The sequence below is a fragment of the Sciurus vulgaris genome (genome assembly GCF_902686455.1).
Source record: "Sciurus vulgaris genome assembly, chromosome: 18".
NCBI lineage: Eukaryota > Metazoa > Chordata > Mammalia > Rodentia > Sciuridae > Sciurus > Sciurus vulgaris.
In genome coordinates this window covers 13,643,814-13,658,659 of record NC_136479.1, presented here as the reverse complement: position 1 = coordinate 13,658,659, position 14,846 = coordinate 13,643,814, and the positions used below count along the sequence as shown (strand labels likewise).

Below are 14,846 nucleotides of genomic sequence, written 5' to 3'. Positions count from 1 at the left end.
CTGACTCTGCCTTAATGACACAGGAATGTCACCACACCTGCTTTGTCCATTTCTTTATTCACAGGTGTGTTGATGTTTGCCGTGTTCAACTAGTCCACAGTGGAACTCGCATTCGACAAGCCTTTGGAAAACTGTTGAAGTCAATTCCTTTAGATGTTGTCTTAAGGTATAACAGTTGTTTTGGAGCACTCTGTTTTTTTTTACTACCTAGAAATTGTGTAGTTTAGAAGAAGGCAAATATTTTTATGACTTTTATAGGCTCACAATAATTAGCATAGAATAAGTCATGTGTTAACAGTGTGTTTCTTAGTAGTTCAGACATTTAAACTATAATCCTTTACTTTTGATTAAGTTTGATTTGGGAGCTATAATAACCTAAAATTATGAAGTTGTAATAACATCTCTGTTCATTTTAAAGTTAGTTTTATAATTTTTTTACTTCAACTTAGGAAATAGCCATTTATAGAATGTGTTGACCTTTATCTAAAACATTTTGCATGACAGTGACTTCATTTTCTGTCTACAGCAATAACAATCATACTGAAATTCAAGAAATTTCTTTAGCATTAAGAAGTCATATGAGTAAAGCACCAAGTAATACATTCCACCCACAAGATTTCTCTGATGTTATTAGTTTTATTTTGTATGGGAACTCTCATAGAACAGGGTAAGATATTTCTTTGTTTCATCTGGAAAATAATTTTTAGGAATATTTTGATCTTACACCAAATTTTGAGGAGAAAATGTGTCCAGTGTGGCAGGGTAGAAGTAACATTCTTCTCAAGTGGGTCATTTTAGTTTTCATCAGTAGGGAATTTGTTTTTGAAGATAGCATCTGTAAAAACAAAAGTGGCCCTTGACATTCAGTGGTGAAATGTGATTGACAATAAGTGATGTAATTGTCCTCAACACTTTGGGGGAGTGCGTGGGTGCAGAGATACTTTGATGGTTCTTGGTTTCAGTGGATGAGTTTTATCCTGACCACCAAATTATTATGAGCCATTTACCCTGATAATTCACCCGTACCATACCCCAGCCTGCTTTAACTAAGATATTAAAGTAAGAGATGAGAATATAGTGCTTCCCAGGTTCATAGGTTTTGTCTTATTTTAGTTAAAAAAAAAATTATATTTCCTTAATTCTATTCCCCTTGTCATTGTTTTGGATTTTTAAAATGAAATTGTTAATTGTTTGTTAAATATGAAACTACTTTTCCCAGGAAGGACAACTGGTTAGAAAGATTGTTCTATAGCTGCCAGAGGCTGGATAAGCGTGACCAATCAACAATTCCCCGCAATCTTCTAAAGACTGATGCCGTCCTTTGGCAGTGGGCTATTTGGGAAGCCGCGCAGTTCACTGTCCTTTCTAAGTTGAGAACTCCCTTAGGCAGAGCTCAAGATACCTTCCAGACAATTGAAGGTAACCAACTTTTCTTGGTCTTGAAACTTTGTAGTGCAAGTAACTTTCAGAGATTTTGAAATCAGGAATGATGGATTTATCTTTGTTAAAATAAAGATTGGAAAGAGTAGGCGGTTTTTTTTTCTTTGACATTTTATAAGTAATTTTTAGATAAATTTATTAGCATAAACTTTCATTGAGCTGGACATGGTGAATCATGCCTATAATTCCAGCTACTTGGGAGGCTAAGTCAGGAGGATCATAAGTTCGAGACCAGCCTTACAATTTGGTGAGACCCTGTCTCAAAATAATAAGTGAAAAGGGAATGTAGATGTAGCTCAGTAGTAGAGCACCCATAGGGTGCGGGGTGGAGGGGGAGAGAATTGGCTTTCATTGAATAACTGTTTTGGGTACTGGAGTTCCTCTTTTTGTTTAAAAACTTAGGGAATTTATATGGAGAAATCATCTTTTTTCCCTAAAATGAAAAATCATCTTCATGTTGGAATTTTTAAATTCTTAAATGATGGATAAACAAGCAGAGGGTTCCCATTTACTTATAGATAAAACCTTAAAAGAGTAATTTTACTTTAGAATATTGTTTTTGCTTTCAGGTATCATTAGAAGTCTTGCAGCTCACACATTAAACCCTGACCAAGATGTTAGCCAGTGGACAACTGCCGACAATGATGAAGGGCACAGTAGCAACCAGCTTAGACTTGTTCTTCTTCTTCAATATCTGGAAAATTTGGAGAAATTAATGTATAATGCATACGAAGGGTGTGCTAATGCATTAACATCACCACCTAAGGTTGGTGGCAATAGGATAGTGTTGCACTGTCAAACATAGTGCAGTGTCCAGAGCAGAAATCACTGTAGACTTACTTGTGTGTTTGAGGGGTGGTATGTATTTGTGAGATGTATGCCCATAATTTGAACCAATTGTGAGCTCTTCTTTCCTTTTATTCTCAAGGTCATAAGGACTTTTTTCTATACCAATCGCCAGACTTGTCAAGACTGGCTGACCAGGATCCGCCTGTCCATTATGAGGGTTGGATTGTTGGCAGGCCAGCCTGCTGTGACAGTAAGACATGGCTTTGATTTGCTTACAGAAATGAAGACAAATAGTCTGTCTCAGGTAAAGGGGTGTGTTTGGGATTCATTTTAAATCTTCATTGGAGAAAGTTTGTTTTAATTTATTTAATGTGATTTAAACTATAGATAAAATAAGATAAAACTTCATTTTCAAAGTTTTTGATCCAGTATTTTGCAAAAGGAATAACTGCCAAAGTCACCTATTTATATTTTTTACATAAAACATACTGAAAATATGCACATCTTATACTTACAGGCTAGGACTTTAAGGGTAATTATAAGAAATTTGTCTGGAAAAAATAATTTTTAAAATATACGGAAAAATGCTTGAGTAATTTTTGTACATGTATATTCACAATAAGTGGAATCCAAAAGTAATAAAATATTTACTAATCTGATGTCAGTAAGCAGTATTCAAAGGAATAAAGTTAATCATTAATTGATTCGTATTTCTATTTAATTTCTACTTTCTTTTTACTTCAAGTGTTACTACTACAGAAGTCACAGGTTAAATATTTAGATAACTTTTTCAAGGAGAGGCGGTAAAGCTAATATCCATGTGCTGCTGAAGTTCTGTCATTCATCTTTTATTGTGACTCTTATTTTTCCTCTTCAGATTTTTAAAAATTGGTGCATTATAGTTACACATAATGATGGTATTTGTCGTTACATACTCATACATTCACACAGTGTAACTTTACAACTTGACCAGTATCACTTCCCAGCACTTGCACCCTCCCTCTCTGTCTCTTGCCCTCTGGTTCCTTTTATTATGATTTTTAAGAATTATAAGTTGAATAATGTAAAAATAATTGTTAAAAACATTTGAACTTAGGCTTAGATTATAATGAGTAGCTGTAAATTTTTTGTTTTTGTTGTTTTTGTGATCCCGCAGATGGAGCTCAGGGCCTTGTGCGTGCTAGGCAAGCACTGCTTCACTGAGCTACTCCCCCAGCTGGAATCTAAATTTTGATGGTGTTGGGGTCTGATAATTTTTCTGAATGCTATTTTCAGGGGAATGAATTGGAAGTGACCATCATGATGGTAGTGGAAGCACTGTGTGAACTTCATTGTCCTGAAGCTATACAGGGAGTTGCTGTCTGGTCATCTTCCATTGTTGGGAAAAATCTTCTCTGGATTAACTCAGTGGCCCAGCAGGCTGAAGGGAGGTAAGTTGGAAGAAAAGCAATTGATAATAGGATTGCTTTGTGTTTAAAATCCTTTGTATTGCTGGCTAACATTGAAGTTAAATGTTAAAATAGCTTTGTTTGATTTCAGCAGTTGAAACTTCTGATAAAATCATCCCACTAGAAGGCAACTTTAGTCTGTTCTTTGATTAGCAGCAATACTTGAATGCTTTTCTTATTTAGGAATTAGAGATCTTGCTGGAAAACAAAGTCTGCCAGTCATTTGTTTTATAAATGCTTTTGAATCAGAATCTGGTTCAATTTACCTTGTGTAGCTAGAGTATTTCTTATTAGTACTATGGACAGTACATTTAAACTCATTTGATTTCCTAGGTAAATGAATATATACCATAGTAGTCTATTTATGTTAATTCAAATAAATCTTGAAAATTTGGGAAACTAAAGCAATAACTACCATAGTTCTCCTGTTAACTATTAGTTTTCATTTTTAAGACATTTTAGTTCTTTTTTCTTTCATGTATAGTTTTTCCCTCTTCACAGAAACAGCAGAGTAACTAGGTACATATTACCGATTACTTTCTTTGAATTCATTCCTCCAAGTTGTTTACTAGAAGAAAGGCTGTATACCAGAAGACTTATGAAACAATATTGCTAAGTTACTAGACAGAGAAGATGACTTTGATTTATGCCCTTAACCACGTAGTATCCCCTTCAACCTTTGTGAATACTGGGGGTCACTGAGAAACAGGAACCCTGCCACCAACCGTAAAAATACTTATACTTTATTAATGTGTAATGATAGAACTTTCTCCATTGAGCGTTTGTGATGTTTCAAAGCATGGATTATATCTTCATGAGCCTCTCATTTTTACCCTTCGTGAGATTTTATTATGCTTTAGGATTGTTGATGCTGTCCAATTTCTTGATTTGTAAATTTGTAGTACACATTGTATTTTGGATACCCAGAAGTGTCATTATATATTCAGATCTTTTACTTCATGGGTTCTCTTTTTGTATTTTTCCTTTTTTGTAGACTTTGCACACACAGCTATGAGTTATTTCTCAGTATTTTCCACTAGTTATTTTACACTCATATTTTTTAACATTTAAATGTCTCTGAATTCATTTTCATTTGTTTCGAGGGAGAGGTCATAATTGTCCCTTTCCTGCCAGCGATTAACTCATCTTAGGTCAATTTATTAAGTAATTTGTTCTTTCACCTTTTGGGGGTGGGGGAATGAAGGAGGATGTTTACAATTTAAGACTGCTTCAATTTGCATTTAGGTTTGAAAAAGCCTCTGTGGAGTACCAGGAGCACTTGTGTGCCATGACAGGTGTTGATTGCTGCATCTCCAGCTTTGACAAATCTGTTCTCACATTGGCCAATGTTGGACGCAACAGTGCCAGCCCCAAACATTCTCTGAATGGTGAGCATTTGATATTTATATAAAACCAAGCAAAAGTTATAGTCATGGATTTTGTGTTGATAATCTTACTATGTTTTCAGGTTCTCTTTGAAATATTCAGTGTTCTGATTCTCTCCTAATTTTATGAACTATTTCACTCAGGTGAATCCAGGAAAACTGTACTGTCCAAACCAAATGACTCTTCCCCTGAGGTTATAAATTATTTAGGAAATAAAGCATGTGAATGCTACATTTCAATTGCTGATTGGGTGGCTGTACAGGAGTGGCAGAATGCTATCCATGACTTGAAGAAGAGTACCAGTAGCACTTCCCTCAACCTGAAAGCTGATTTCAACTATATAAAGTAAGGAAATTAATCAGTTTTGACATCTAACCCTGTTAAAATGAATTTTCAAGTAACTATAACATCTTGTTCTGCAGAAGAGAAATACTAAAATTGGTCATATCTACTCATTCAAAATGATTATATTTCTGATAATATGGTCATTGTAAAATGACTGCAATAGGAAACCAACACTATGAGAAGCAGACTCATGCAGAGATTTGTCGGGGCTTTAGAAAGGGTCACATATGATGCCTTTTTTTTCTAAATTAGTTTTGAATATACAGAAGCATTTATTTTCATGAGATGTTTGTGAACATCTGTAAATTGAACTCTGCTCTCTCTTCATTCCTCTGTTCACTTATTAATCCTGTAATTCAAAATTGAGTACTCACTGTATCCCTGAGAGTATCCCAGACACGTGACTAGAAGGATAAAGGTCATTGGACTTTGTCTGCTGTCCTTATCTTCCCCTGGCAAACAGGTTAATAGGTAATTCTTCATTGAACAGTGGGATACAGCAGGACATAAAACAGACATGCATCCTAACCTTTTAAAACAGAGGTTGAAGAAAAAAGAGAAAAAACATTGACAGAAGGATTATTAATTAGATCTCACCTCTTATGTGCCTCAAGGAGAACAGTTAAAGTTGAACACAGACAACAGTTTGGAAGATCATATTTATGGTAGAGGAAACGAAGCCTGTGGAGTCAGTCATTAGCTGATAGCATGGGGATATGGGCACCAGTCCTGGAGAAAACGCTGAACCCTGTAGTGGCAGGAATGATACGGGTGTTGTGATAGTTCACCATGCTCAGTGGTCATACTGATGTCAGTAGAAGCATGTACAGAGTATATCAGGCAGTGAACATTTCTAGTGCTGGCTTCAGGCTAAGTGGTAAGGGAAGGGACACAGTGAGGGGGATAGGCAAAGGTGGGAAAAAGACTGAGTAACCCAAGACTGTTCTGGTTGGAGAGCAGCTGTGGTAGAAATGGGAACAGAATGAGGATTCAGAAAGCAGTGATGTGGAGCTGAGAGGAGGAGGCCCTTATCTTGGCATTGCAAGCCTGCAGGGCTAGTGGAATGTGCCAGAGGTGTCAGCATTTCTCAGAGCGAAGAAGTGGGAAGGAAGACCTCTTTCAAAGAGGATGCATGGGTTTGAGGAGAAACAGTGAAAAGGGGAGTGGGGAAGGGACGCCAGAAGAGAAAGAAGGCAGAACTGAAGTGCAAGCTGAGATGAGAGGCCTCCAGGGGCGCAGGCCTCGGGTGGGGAGTGAGGCTTGTGGAGGTGGAAGGGCACCCTGAGAGGACTAGACGTTGAGGTCACACTGAGGTGTCCACTGCCAGTGTGCTGAACAGGCCTCTCAGAACAATAGTCTGCAACACAAAGAGGAAGGAGACAGGTGAGCAAGGCAACCGAAGGTCTGTTCCTGTGATCTTCCTGTTTGTCACTCTAATTTTGGTACTAATTAAGATGGTAGTCACATCTTCACAATAAAAATGGTGGCATACTTTTGGAAAGACTTTTCTTCAGAAGATTGCTGTGCTCTATGCTTCTTTCTAGAACGTGTTCTCTTTTTGAGTGGGTCTGTGGGCTGAATAGGATATAATGCAAGCTGACCAATGTCTTAATTACAGATCACTAAGCAGCTTTGAGTCTGGAGAATTTGTTGAATGCACTGAGCAATTAGAATTGTTACCAGGAGAAAATATCAATCTCCTCGCTGGAGGATCAAAAGAAAAAATAGGTATTTGAAAAAATAATTTTTACTTAATTTTTTTAATGGCCAAATTGCTCAAAATGTTTGGTTTACTATATTTTACTAAAAAATTTGGAATTTATGTACTTTTCTTTGTGGGCACAGACTCATGTGAAGCAACAATTTTTAGGGTTCTATTAACTGATTTGGTGAATGAAAAGCAGTTGAAATTGAATAAAAGTAAAAACAGGCTATATATTTTGAGATTTGTTTAGAGACACTTTGATGTTTATGTAGACATTTTATTGGAAAAATTACAAAGCAGTGTTTAGCTAAATATTTTTCTTGATTTTTGTCTTAGTTGTTCACTAAGATCTTTATCACAAGTGGAACATTTTTTAAAACAGTTTCATGTGTTAATATTAGATAGTCATTTGCTGATTAGATCTATTTTTGCTCCTTTAGGAGGTTGACTTATTTTTAAAAAATATTTTTTAGTTGTCAATGGACCTTTATTTTATTTATTTATTTGTATGTGGTACCAAGACTCAAACTCAGTGCCTCACACATGCTAGGCAAGTGCTCTGGCATGAATTATAATCCCAGCCCCTGACTTAGAGATTTTTCTGCCTTTGAATTACGTCAACTGAGTTTTAGGGGAATGAGGTATAATTCTTTTTCATTAATTTTTTTACTCTTTTGTTTTGAGGTACTGGGAATGAAACCCAGGGCCTCACACATGTTACACAAGTGCTCTATCACCAAGCTACATACTCAGCCCTGTGAGGTATAATTTTATAGGAAGTAATGATGTTTATATTGCTATCTGAAATGCTTAATTATAGTGTTCAGCCTCCTGCAGGCCATATAGCCCAACTTGTAGCGTGCCTGCCTCTCATGCTGGAGGCACGGGTTTGAGTCCCCAACACTGAGCGATTGTGAAAATGACAAACAAATGCAACCGATATAGTGTTCAGCCTCCTGAACTTAAAAAGGAAAGAAGTTTGTGTACAACCACAGAAATGAAAGTTGTACTCCATTTATGTACAATGAATAAAAAAAGAAGCCTAAAAATAAATAAAATTTAAAAAAAATCAAAGACTGAATGTTTTCTCTGATAAGTGGATGATTATACATAATGGGACAGCGAGGGCAGGGCAGGTAAGAGAAGAATGGAAGAACTTTGGATGGTGTAGAGGGAAATGCAGGCGGCGGGGAAGGAAAGATAGTGGAAAGAGACAAATAGCATTACCCTATGTACGTGTGTGATTACACGAATGGTGTGAATCTACATCATGTACGACCATAGAAAAATGAAAAGTTGTACCTCATTTGTATACAGAGAATAAAAATGTAGTCTATAAAAATAAAATTTAAAAAAGGTATTCATTGATGATTTTTTTTAAGTACTATCAAAGTACATTATTACTCTTGTGCACTTCAAGCAAGTTAATGACATTTGTTTGATTTCTTTAGATATGAAAAAACTACTTCCTAACATGTTAAGTCCAGATCCAAGGGAACTTCAGAAATCCATTGAAGTTCAGTTGTTGAGAAGCTCTGTTTGTTTGGCAACTGCTTTAAACCACATAGAACAAGATCAGAAGTGGCAGTCTATAACTGAGTAAGTTCATTCTTAAGGAGGTACGTGTGCATTGTGTATATCTTATGATGAGTGTGCATATTTGGGATGGAGGCAGTCAGGAGGAGACAGTTGCTAGATTGCTAAATACCAGTTTTGATAGCTTAGTTTAAGTGGGAGAAGTCATATCACATGTGAATGTCACACACCACTACATACTGATTGTTGAAACTAAATAAATTGAAAGTCCCAAAAGCAAATGTCTTGACTTGTCTCCATTACTATGCAGCAGGCTGCTTATCTTCACTCTTCCCAATTTTTGATGCCAACTGCATTATTACTTCAGTGGTTACAAGTTGAAGAATTTCATTAATTAATTGACAGAAAATATTTTCTTTCAGAAATGTAGTCAAGTACTTGAAGCAAACCTCCCGCATAGCTATTGGACCACTGAGACTTTCTACTTTAACAGTTTCCCAGTCCTTGCCGGTTCTGAGTACCTTACAGCTCTACTGCTCATCTGCTTTGGAGAACACAGTTTCTAATAGACTTTCAACAGAGGTGTGTAGAAGTATATTTTTTATAAGCATAATCTTATGTATACTAATAGGCGTTATTATGGAACAAAGCCCTCCCTTTTTTGAGTTTTTAATAAAATAGCATCTGTAGTTAGGCAAGCTAGTAAATTCAGAAATATGAAATGCCATTTTAAGGCAGATTTTCATTTGAGAAGTATGTGGCCCAAATGAAAGAACCTAAGATACATAATCTCAGGAATGGCTAATTGTTTCTTTTTTTTTTTTTTTTTTTTTTTTTTTGAGGTGGAGGGGTAGTATATATGAAGATATTTTCTGGAGGCAGAGTATTATTGGGGTATGAATCAAAGATAAAACACTTCCTTTTCCCAAATAAGGAAAAGCTCATTTAAATATAGGGGGCCTTTCCCACAGGAATTATAATCTTCGAGAATCTGTTATAAAGCAGTGTTTTTTTTTTATTTATTTAAAAAAAGTTTTTTTTAGTTGTTGATGGACCTTTATTTTATTCATTTATTCATATGCAGTGCTGAGAATCAAACCCAGTGCCTTACACATGTGCAGCAAGTGCTCTACCCAAGCCACAAGCCACAACTCCAGCCCTAGAGCAGTAGTTTTAATGTTCTCTTATAATTTAACTTCTGCTTTATATTGTGTACTTTAAAAAAAATTGAAATGTGCTTACTTTATTGGCAAATATATTGATGTCAAACTTATTATTATGCATTTATTTCTTTTGCAAAATAAAGGTTTCCATTAGCATGCACTTGCCTCTTGTGCCTCGAAGATATGTGATGGAAGAGAATAGCTTAATAGGGGAAACTGAAATATGTCTGAAGTAGCTGACTATGTTGGAGACTTGGACTTACAAGCAGTGTGTCTACAGACGTGCAAGGAGCAATATTTTACATTAAGTAATCTTTGCTTTTCTCTGTCAGGACTGTCTTATTCCCCTTTTCAGTGAAGCTTTGCGTTCCTGCAAACAGCACGACGTGAGGCCATGGATGCAGGCATTAAGATACACCATGTACCAGAATCAGTTGTTGGAGAAAATTAAAGGTAAGTAATTTTCTTTTCCTTAAAATTAGATTTATTGATACACAAATTACACATTGAAAGTGTAAAGTTTGCTGAATTTGGGTGTCTTTCTTATGTCTACCAATATAAGATTCAAAGCAAGTATCTCACCCCAGAAAGTCCCTTTATCTCTTCTTCACCATTCACCCTGTCCCAGGCAGTTTGCTGATTTGCTTTCTGTTCTTATAAATATTAGACTTGTCTTTGCTGCTGCTTTATATAGTGTAATCATACAGTGTGCTGTCCTGTGTCTGACTTCTCTTCACTCAGGTTAAATGTATCAGTAATAAGGTACTTTTTTTTCTTTTTGAGTAGTATTACATTGTATAAATGTATCATCATTTGTTTATCTCTACATCCTTTCATGGATATTTGTTTTCATTTCTTCCTAATTGGGCAGTTAAGTATGGAGTTACTATGAACATTCATGAACAAGTCTTTGGGGGATGTATATTTGTGTTTTTCTTGAGAAAATGCCTAACAGTGGGGTTCCTGAGTCACACGTCTTAACTTTATAGTTTGCCACTTTCTTAAAAAGTGGCTGTATACTTTATATTCCTTTGGTATTTTAATGAAAGTTCCATTTGTTCTACATCATTGGTATTGTTGGTCTTTTTAATCTTTTTTTTTTTTTTTTTTGGTACTGGGGATTGAACTGAGGGGTACGTTACCACTGAGCCACATCCCCAGTCCTTTTAAAATATTTTATTAGAGGCAGGTCTTGCTGAATTGCTCAGTGCTTCACTAAGTTGCTAAGACTGACTTTGAAACTCAAGATCTCCTGCCTCGGCCTCCTGAGCTGCTGGAATCAAAGGCGTGCGCCACCACTCCTGGCTGGTCTTTTTAATTTTAATCACTCGAGTTAATCGAGTGGTGTGGGTGTAGTAACTTCTCATGTGGCTTTATTTGTATTTTTCTGATGATTAATAATCTTCAGCATCATTTCCTATGCATAGAAGCCATTGTTTTCCTTATTTTTCAAATGTTTGTTCACATCTTTCACTGTTAATGAGCTGAGACTTATTTATGTGTTCTGAGCACAAGTAAACTGCAACTTTTTTTCTTTTTGTTAATGAACTTATATTTTATTTATTTATTTATATATATATATATATATATATGTGATGCTGAGAATTGAACCCAGTGCCTCACACTTTCCAGGCAAGCGCTCTACCACTGAGCTACAATCCCAGCCCCTGCAAATGTTTTCATTTATATAGTTTGCATTTTTACTTTTTTTTTGGTGCTAGGGATTGAATCCAGAGCTTCATACATGCTAGGCAAGCACTAACACTGAGGTACATTTCCAGTCCAAATTAATGGCTAGAGAATTACTGTTTATATAAATATTTATATGTACCTAATTTTTAGAAAATATTTTTAGTTGTAGATGGACTAAAAATACCTTTATTTATATATTTATTTTAACATGGTGCTGAGGATTGAACTCAGTGCCTCACATGCATGAGGCAAGTGCTCTACTACTGAGCAATAGCCTCAGACCAATGCATCTAATTTTTAAGAAAGAAATGTCTGTCATGTTTAAGAAATGCTGACTTTTTATATTTTGGCTGTGCAATAGAACAGGGCCAGAATTTTATAGTGTTACAGCTGAAAATGTGGTAGCTAGAGTTAGTAAATTTCAGTGTTAAATATCAAGAAGCCAGCTTCCAGGAAAAGGACTTGCACTGCAGGTTCATTACTGGCAGTTGACTCGTATGGCCCCCTGCTGCAAACAGACCAAAGTTTGGATCATTGGGTCAATTTGCAAATTGAAGGGCCTTTGGACAAATCATTGAACTTCTGAACTTCTTTCCTTTTCAAGTTATTAAGGTCAGTGAGTTACCCCACCTGTGAGTTTCTTACAGAGATTCCGTGAGATGAGATGGTATATAAAAGCCCTAGCACAGAGTATGGCATAGGGCAGCAAATACTTTCATTGCCTTTCCCTTCCTTCCATGTCAAACAAGGTTTAAAATTGGGAAGACTCATTAACTCAGTGGTTATATTCAGAGACAGATTTGTATTCTGCCTTGTTTTTATTTCCTTATTAAACAAGTCTTGATCGGGTATGCTTTGTGCCAGGTACTGTGATGGATGTTGGCATCTAATGGTGAACAAGACAAGCCTGTTTTCTTCATTCTTAGATCCTAGGGGACTCTAGAGTCCAGGAAGAGCCGACATCAGGCAAGGAGTGGCAGTACAGTGTGTTGAATGATGTACATGTGCCAGGGGTGTTAAAAGGACACACACAGAGGACATCTGATTTAGACCTAGGAATCAGGAAAGGACTTGTAACATTTAAGCTGAGACTTGAGGCTGGTAGAGATGAGAAAGAAGGCAGGCTGATTTGCTTAGAAAGAACATTGTGTGTGGAGGGTAGAGAAAATTATGAAAGATTCTTCCATGATTTAGGGTACCTGTGGGAGCGTAGGAAGAGACAACTGGATGAGATTGGAGTGGAATGAATGCAAGGTATTGAGCCTTAGAGCCCAAACCAGGAGGGTGGGCTTGTTCAGAAATGCGGTAGGAGGCCATCAAAAGTTTTTTAAACAAGAAAGTGAAATGTTCAGATTTACTTTTGCATATGAATCAATCACTTCAGTTGAGATTGGAGAATGTATTAGAGGAGGAGGAGAATGAGGCAAAGGAACCAGGTAGGGTGAAGTCCCTACTGCTAAACAAGGTGCTAGGGATGGCAGTAGGGACAGAAAAAAAGCAAATCAGATATGAAGGTTAAAAGTAAAGTCTTCAGATAATTGCCAGGGCCCTGCTCAGGTGGTTCTGTGCCTTTCCTTGAGAAAGGGAAAATGGGAGAAAGGGTAAACATTTGGAGGATGGTAGATAATGAACTCCATTTGACAGGGGTCGAGGGACCTTTCAAGTACCTAGAATGTAGGTGACCATTTGGCTGATGGGACTCAGCTGTCAGATCTGGGCTAAAGATTCACAAGTCATCAGCATTTGTATAGTTAATTGAAAGTCAGAGGAGCCAGATATCTTGTCTAGAGAGTGTGTGCAGAGTGGAAACAGGGGGTGGGTGGTGGAAGGTAAGGACCCTGGAATATTCTTGTGCATGGCAGGAGGAAATCCAGGAGAGAACAGCAGGGTACTAGGGCAGTGGGTACTTAGAGAAGAGTCCCGGCGTGGTTTGTTAAGCCGAACACTCTTTCTTTCCCTACCCTTTGGCCTAGACTCTTCATTAAAAATTTAGAAATAAAAGTTAATTTTTTATAGTAAATGATTTTCACTTTTCTCTGTACATATTAAACAAATACTGAAGGTGTTGTCTTTGGGGAGGTGGTGAGGAAGGGGGGATAATAGGGAATATAGTCTGGGGGTTAGATGGATTGGGGACTAATGAAACATTTTCTTCTGTTCAGAACAAACAGTCCCAATTAGAAGCCATCTCATGGAATTAGGTCTAACAGCAGCAAAATTTGCTAGAAAACGGGGGAATGTGTCACTTGCAACAAGACTTTTGGCACAATGCAGTGAGGTTCAACTGGGGAAGACCACCACTGCCCAGGATTTAGTCCAGCATTTTAAAAAACTGTCAACACAAGGTCAAGTGGATGAAAAATGGGGGCCTGAACTTGATATTGAAAAAACAAAATTGCTATATACAGCAGGTTAGTAAAACGAATCATCGTTAGTACATGAGTATAATAAAATGAATATGCGTGAACAGTACTGTATATGGAGTAAGGCAGCAAAAGAGAAGATGATTATTTCCAGCTGTTGCTGAACATTTGATTCCTGAATAAGTTGTTTATAATTGTCTTATCTCTATAAATCAGTACTTTTGAAAGAATTTGGCTGCAAAGTATTAAAGTTAAAAAAAAAAAAGTTTTTCAGAAATCATTGTCAGTGAATTCACATGTTTTTAAAAGGAAAATATTATTTTACCTTGAAATAACTTCAGTCATTTGCTTTTAAGGATAAGTGCTGATTCAGTTTTTGATTTTCTCTAGGCCAGTCAACACATGCAATGGAAATGTTGAGTTCTTGTGCCATATCTTTCTGCAAGTCTGCAAAAGCTGAATATGCAGTTGCAAAATCAATTCTGACTCTGGCTAAGTGGATCCAAGCAGAATGGAAAGAGATCTCAGGACAGCTGAAGCAGGTGTACAGGGCTCAGCAACAGCAGAGCTTCTCAGGTCTTTCCACTTTGTCTAAAAACATACTCACTTTAATAGAACTCCCATCTATTAATACAGTGGAAGAAGAGTATCCTCGGATTGAGAGTGAGTCCACAGGTAGGATTCCTTTTGTTAACTTTAAAAATACTAATTTTAGAAGCCTAAAATTTACAGTGTTCTACTAGAGATCACTTGTCACAAAAGTATGTCTATGAAAATATGCAGTATATTACCTGGAAGTAACTAATACATATTTCTTTACAGTCTAATACCTTCCAATTTTCCATATTCAAGTTGCTTATGTGACTAGATGTTTTTGCTGGCCATAGGGTTCTGTCCCTGATATATAAAGCTTAACCTCACATCAGAAGGAGCAACAAAGATACAAAGGAGTATCTGTGTTCCTCTTGATTGATGGATC

General features: G+C 36.6%; 1 protein-coding gene across 4 annotated transcripts in view; it reads left to right on the top strand.

The window, feature by feature from the left end:
- Positions 1-14,846, top strand: part of SMG1 (SMG1 nonsense mediated mRNA decay associated PI3K related kinase) — a 108,708-nt gene that overhangs the window by 51,365 nt on the left and 42,497 nt on the right. For all 4 annotated transcript variants that reach the window (XM_079120842.1, XM_079120840.1, XM_079120839.1 and 1 more), the window contains 14 exons: positions 65-166; positions 527-667; positions 1,220-1,419; positions 2,010-2,206; positions 2,369-2,533; positions 3,505-3,659; positions 4,923-5,065; positions 5,207-5,408; positions 7,027-7,136; positions 8,565-8,712; positions 9,072-9,231; positions 10,145-10,265; positions 13,667-13,915; positions 14,258-14,542. In XM_079120842.1, the coding sequence (XP_078976968.1) occupies positions 65-166; positions 527-667; positions 1,220-1,419; positions 2,010-2,206; positions 2,369-2,533; positions 3,505-3,659; positions 4,923-5,065; positions 5,207-5,408; positions 7,027-7,136; positions 8,565-8,712; positions 9,072-9,231; positions 10,145-10,265; positions 13,667-13,915; positions 14,258-14,542 (2,378 nt within the window). The remainder of the gene's footprint in view (positions 1-64; positions 167-526; positions 668-1,219; positions 1,420-2,009; positions 2,207-2,368; positions 2,534-3,504; positions 3,660-4,922; positions 5,066-5,206; positions 5,409-7,026; positions 7,137-8,564; positions 8,713-9,071; positions 9,232-10,144; positions 10,266-13,666; positions 13,916-14,257; positions 14,543-14,846) is intronic.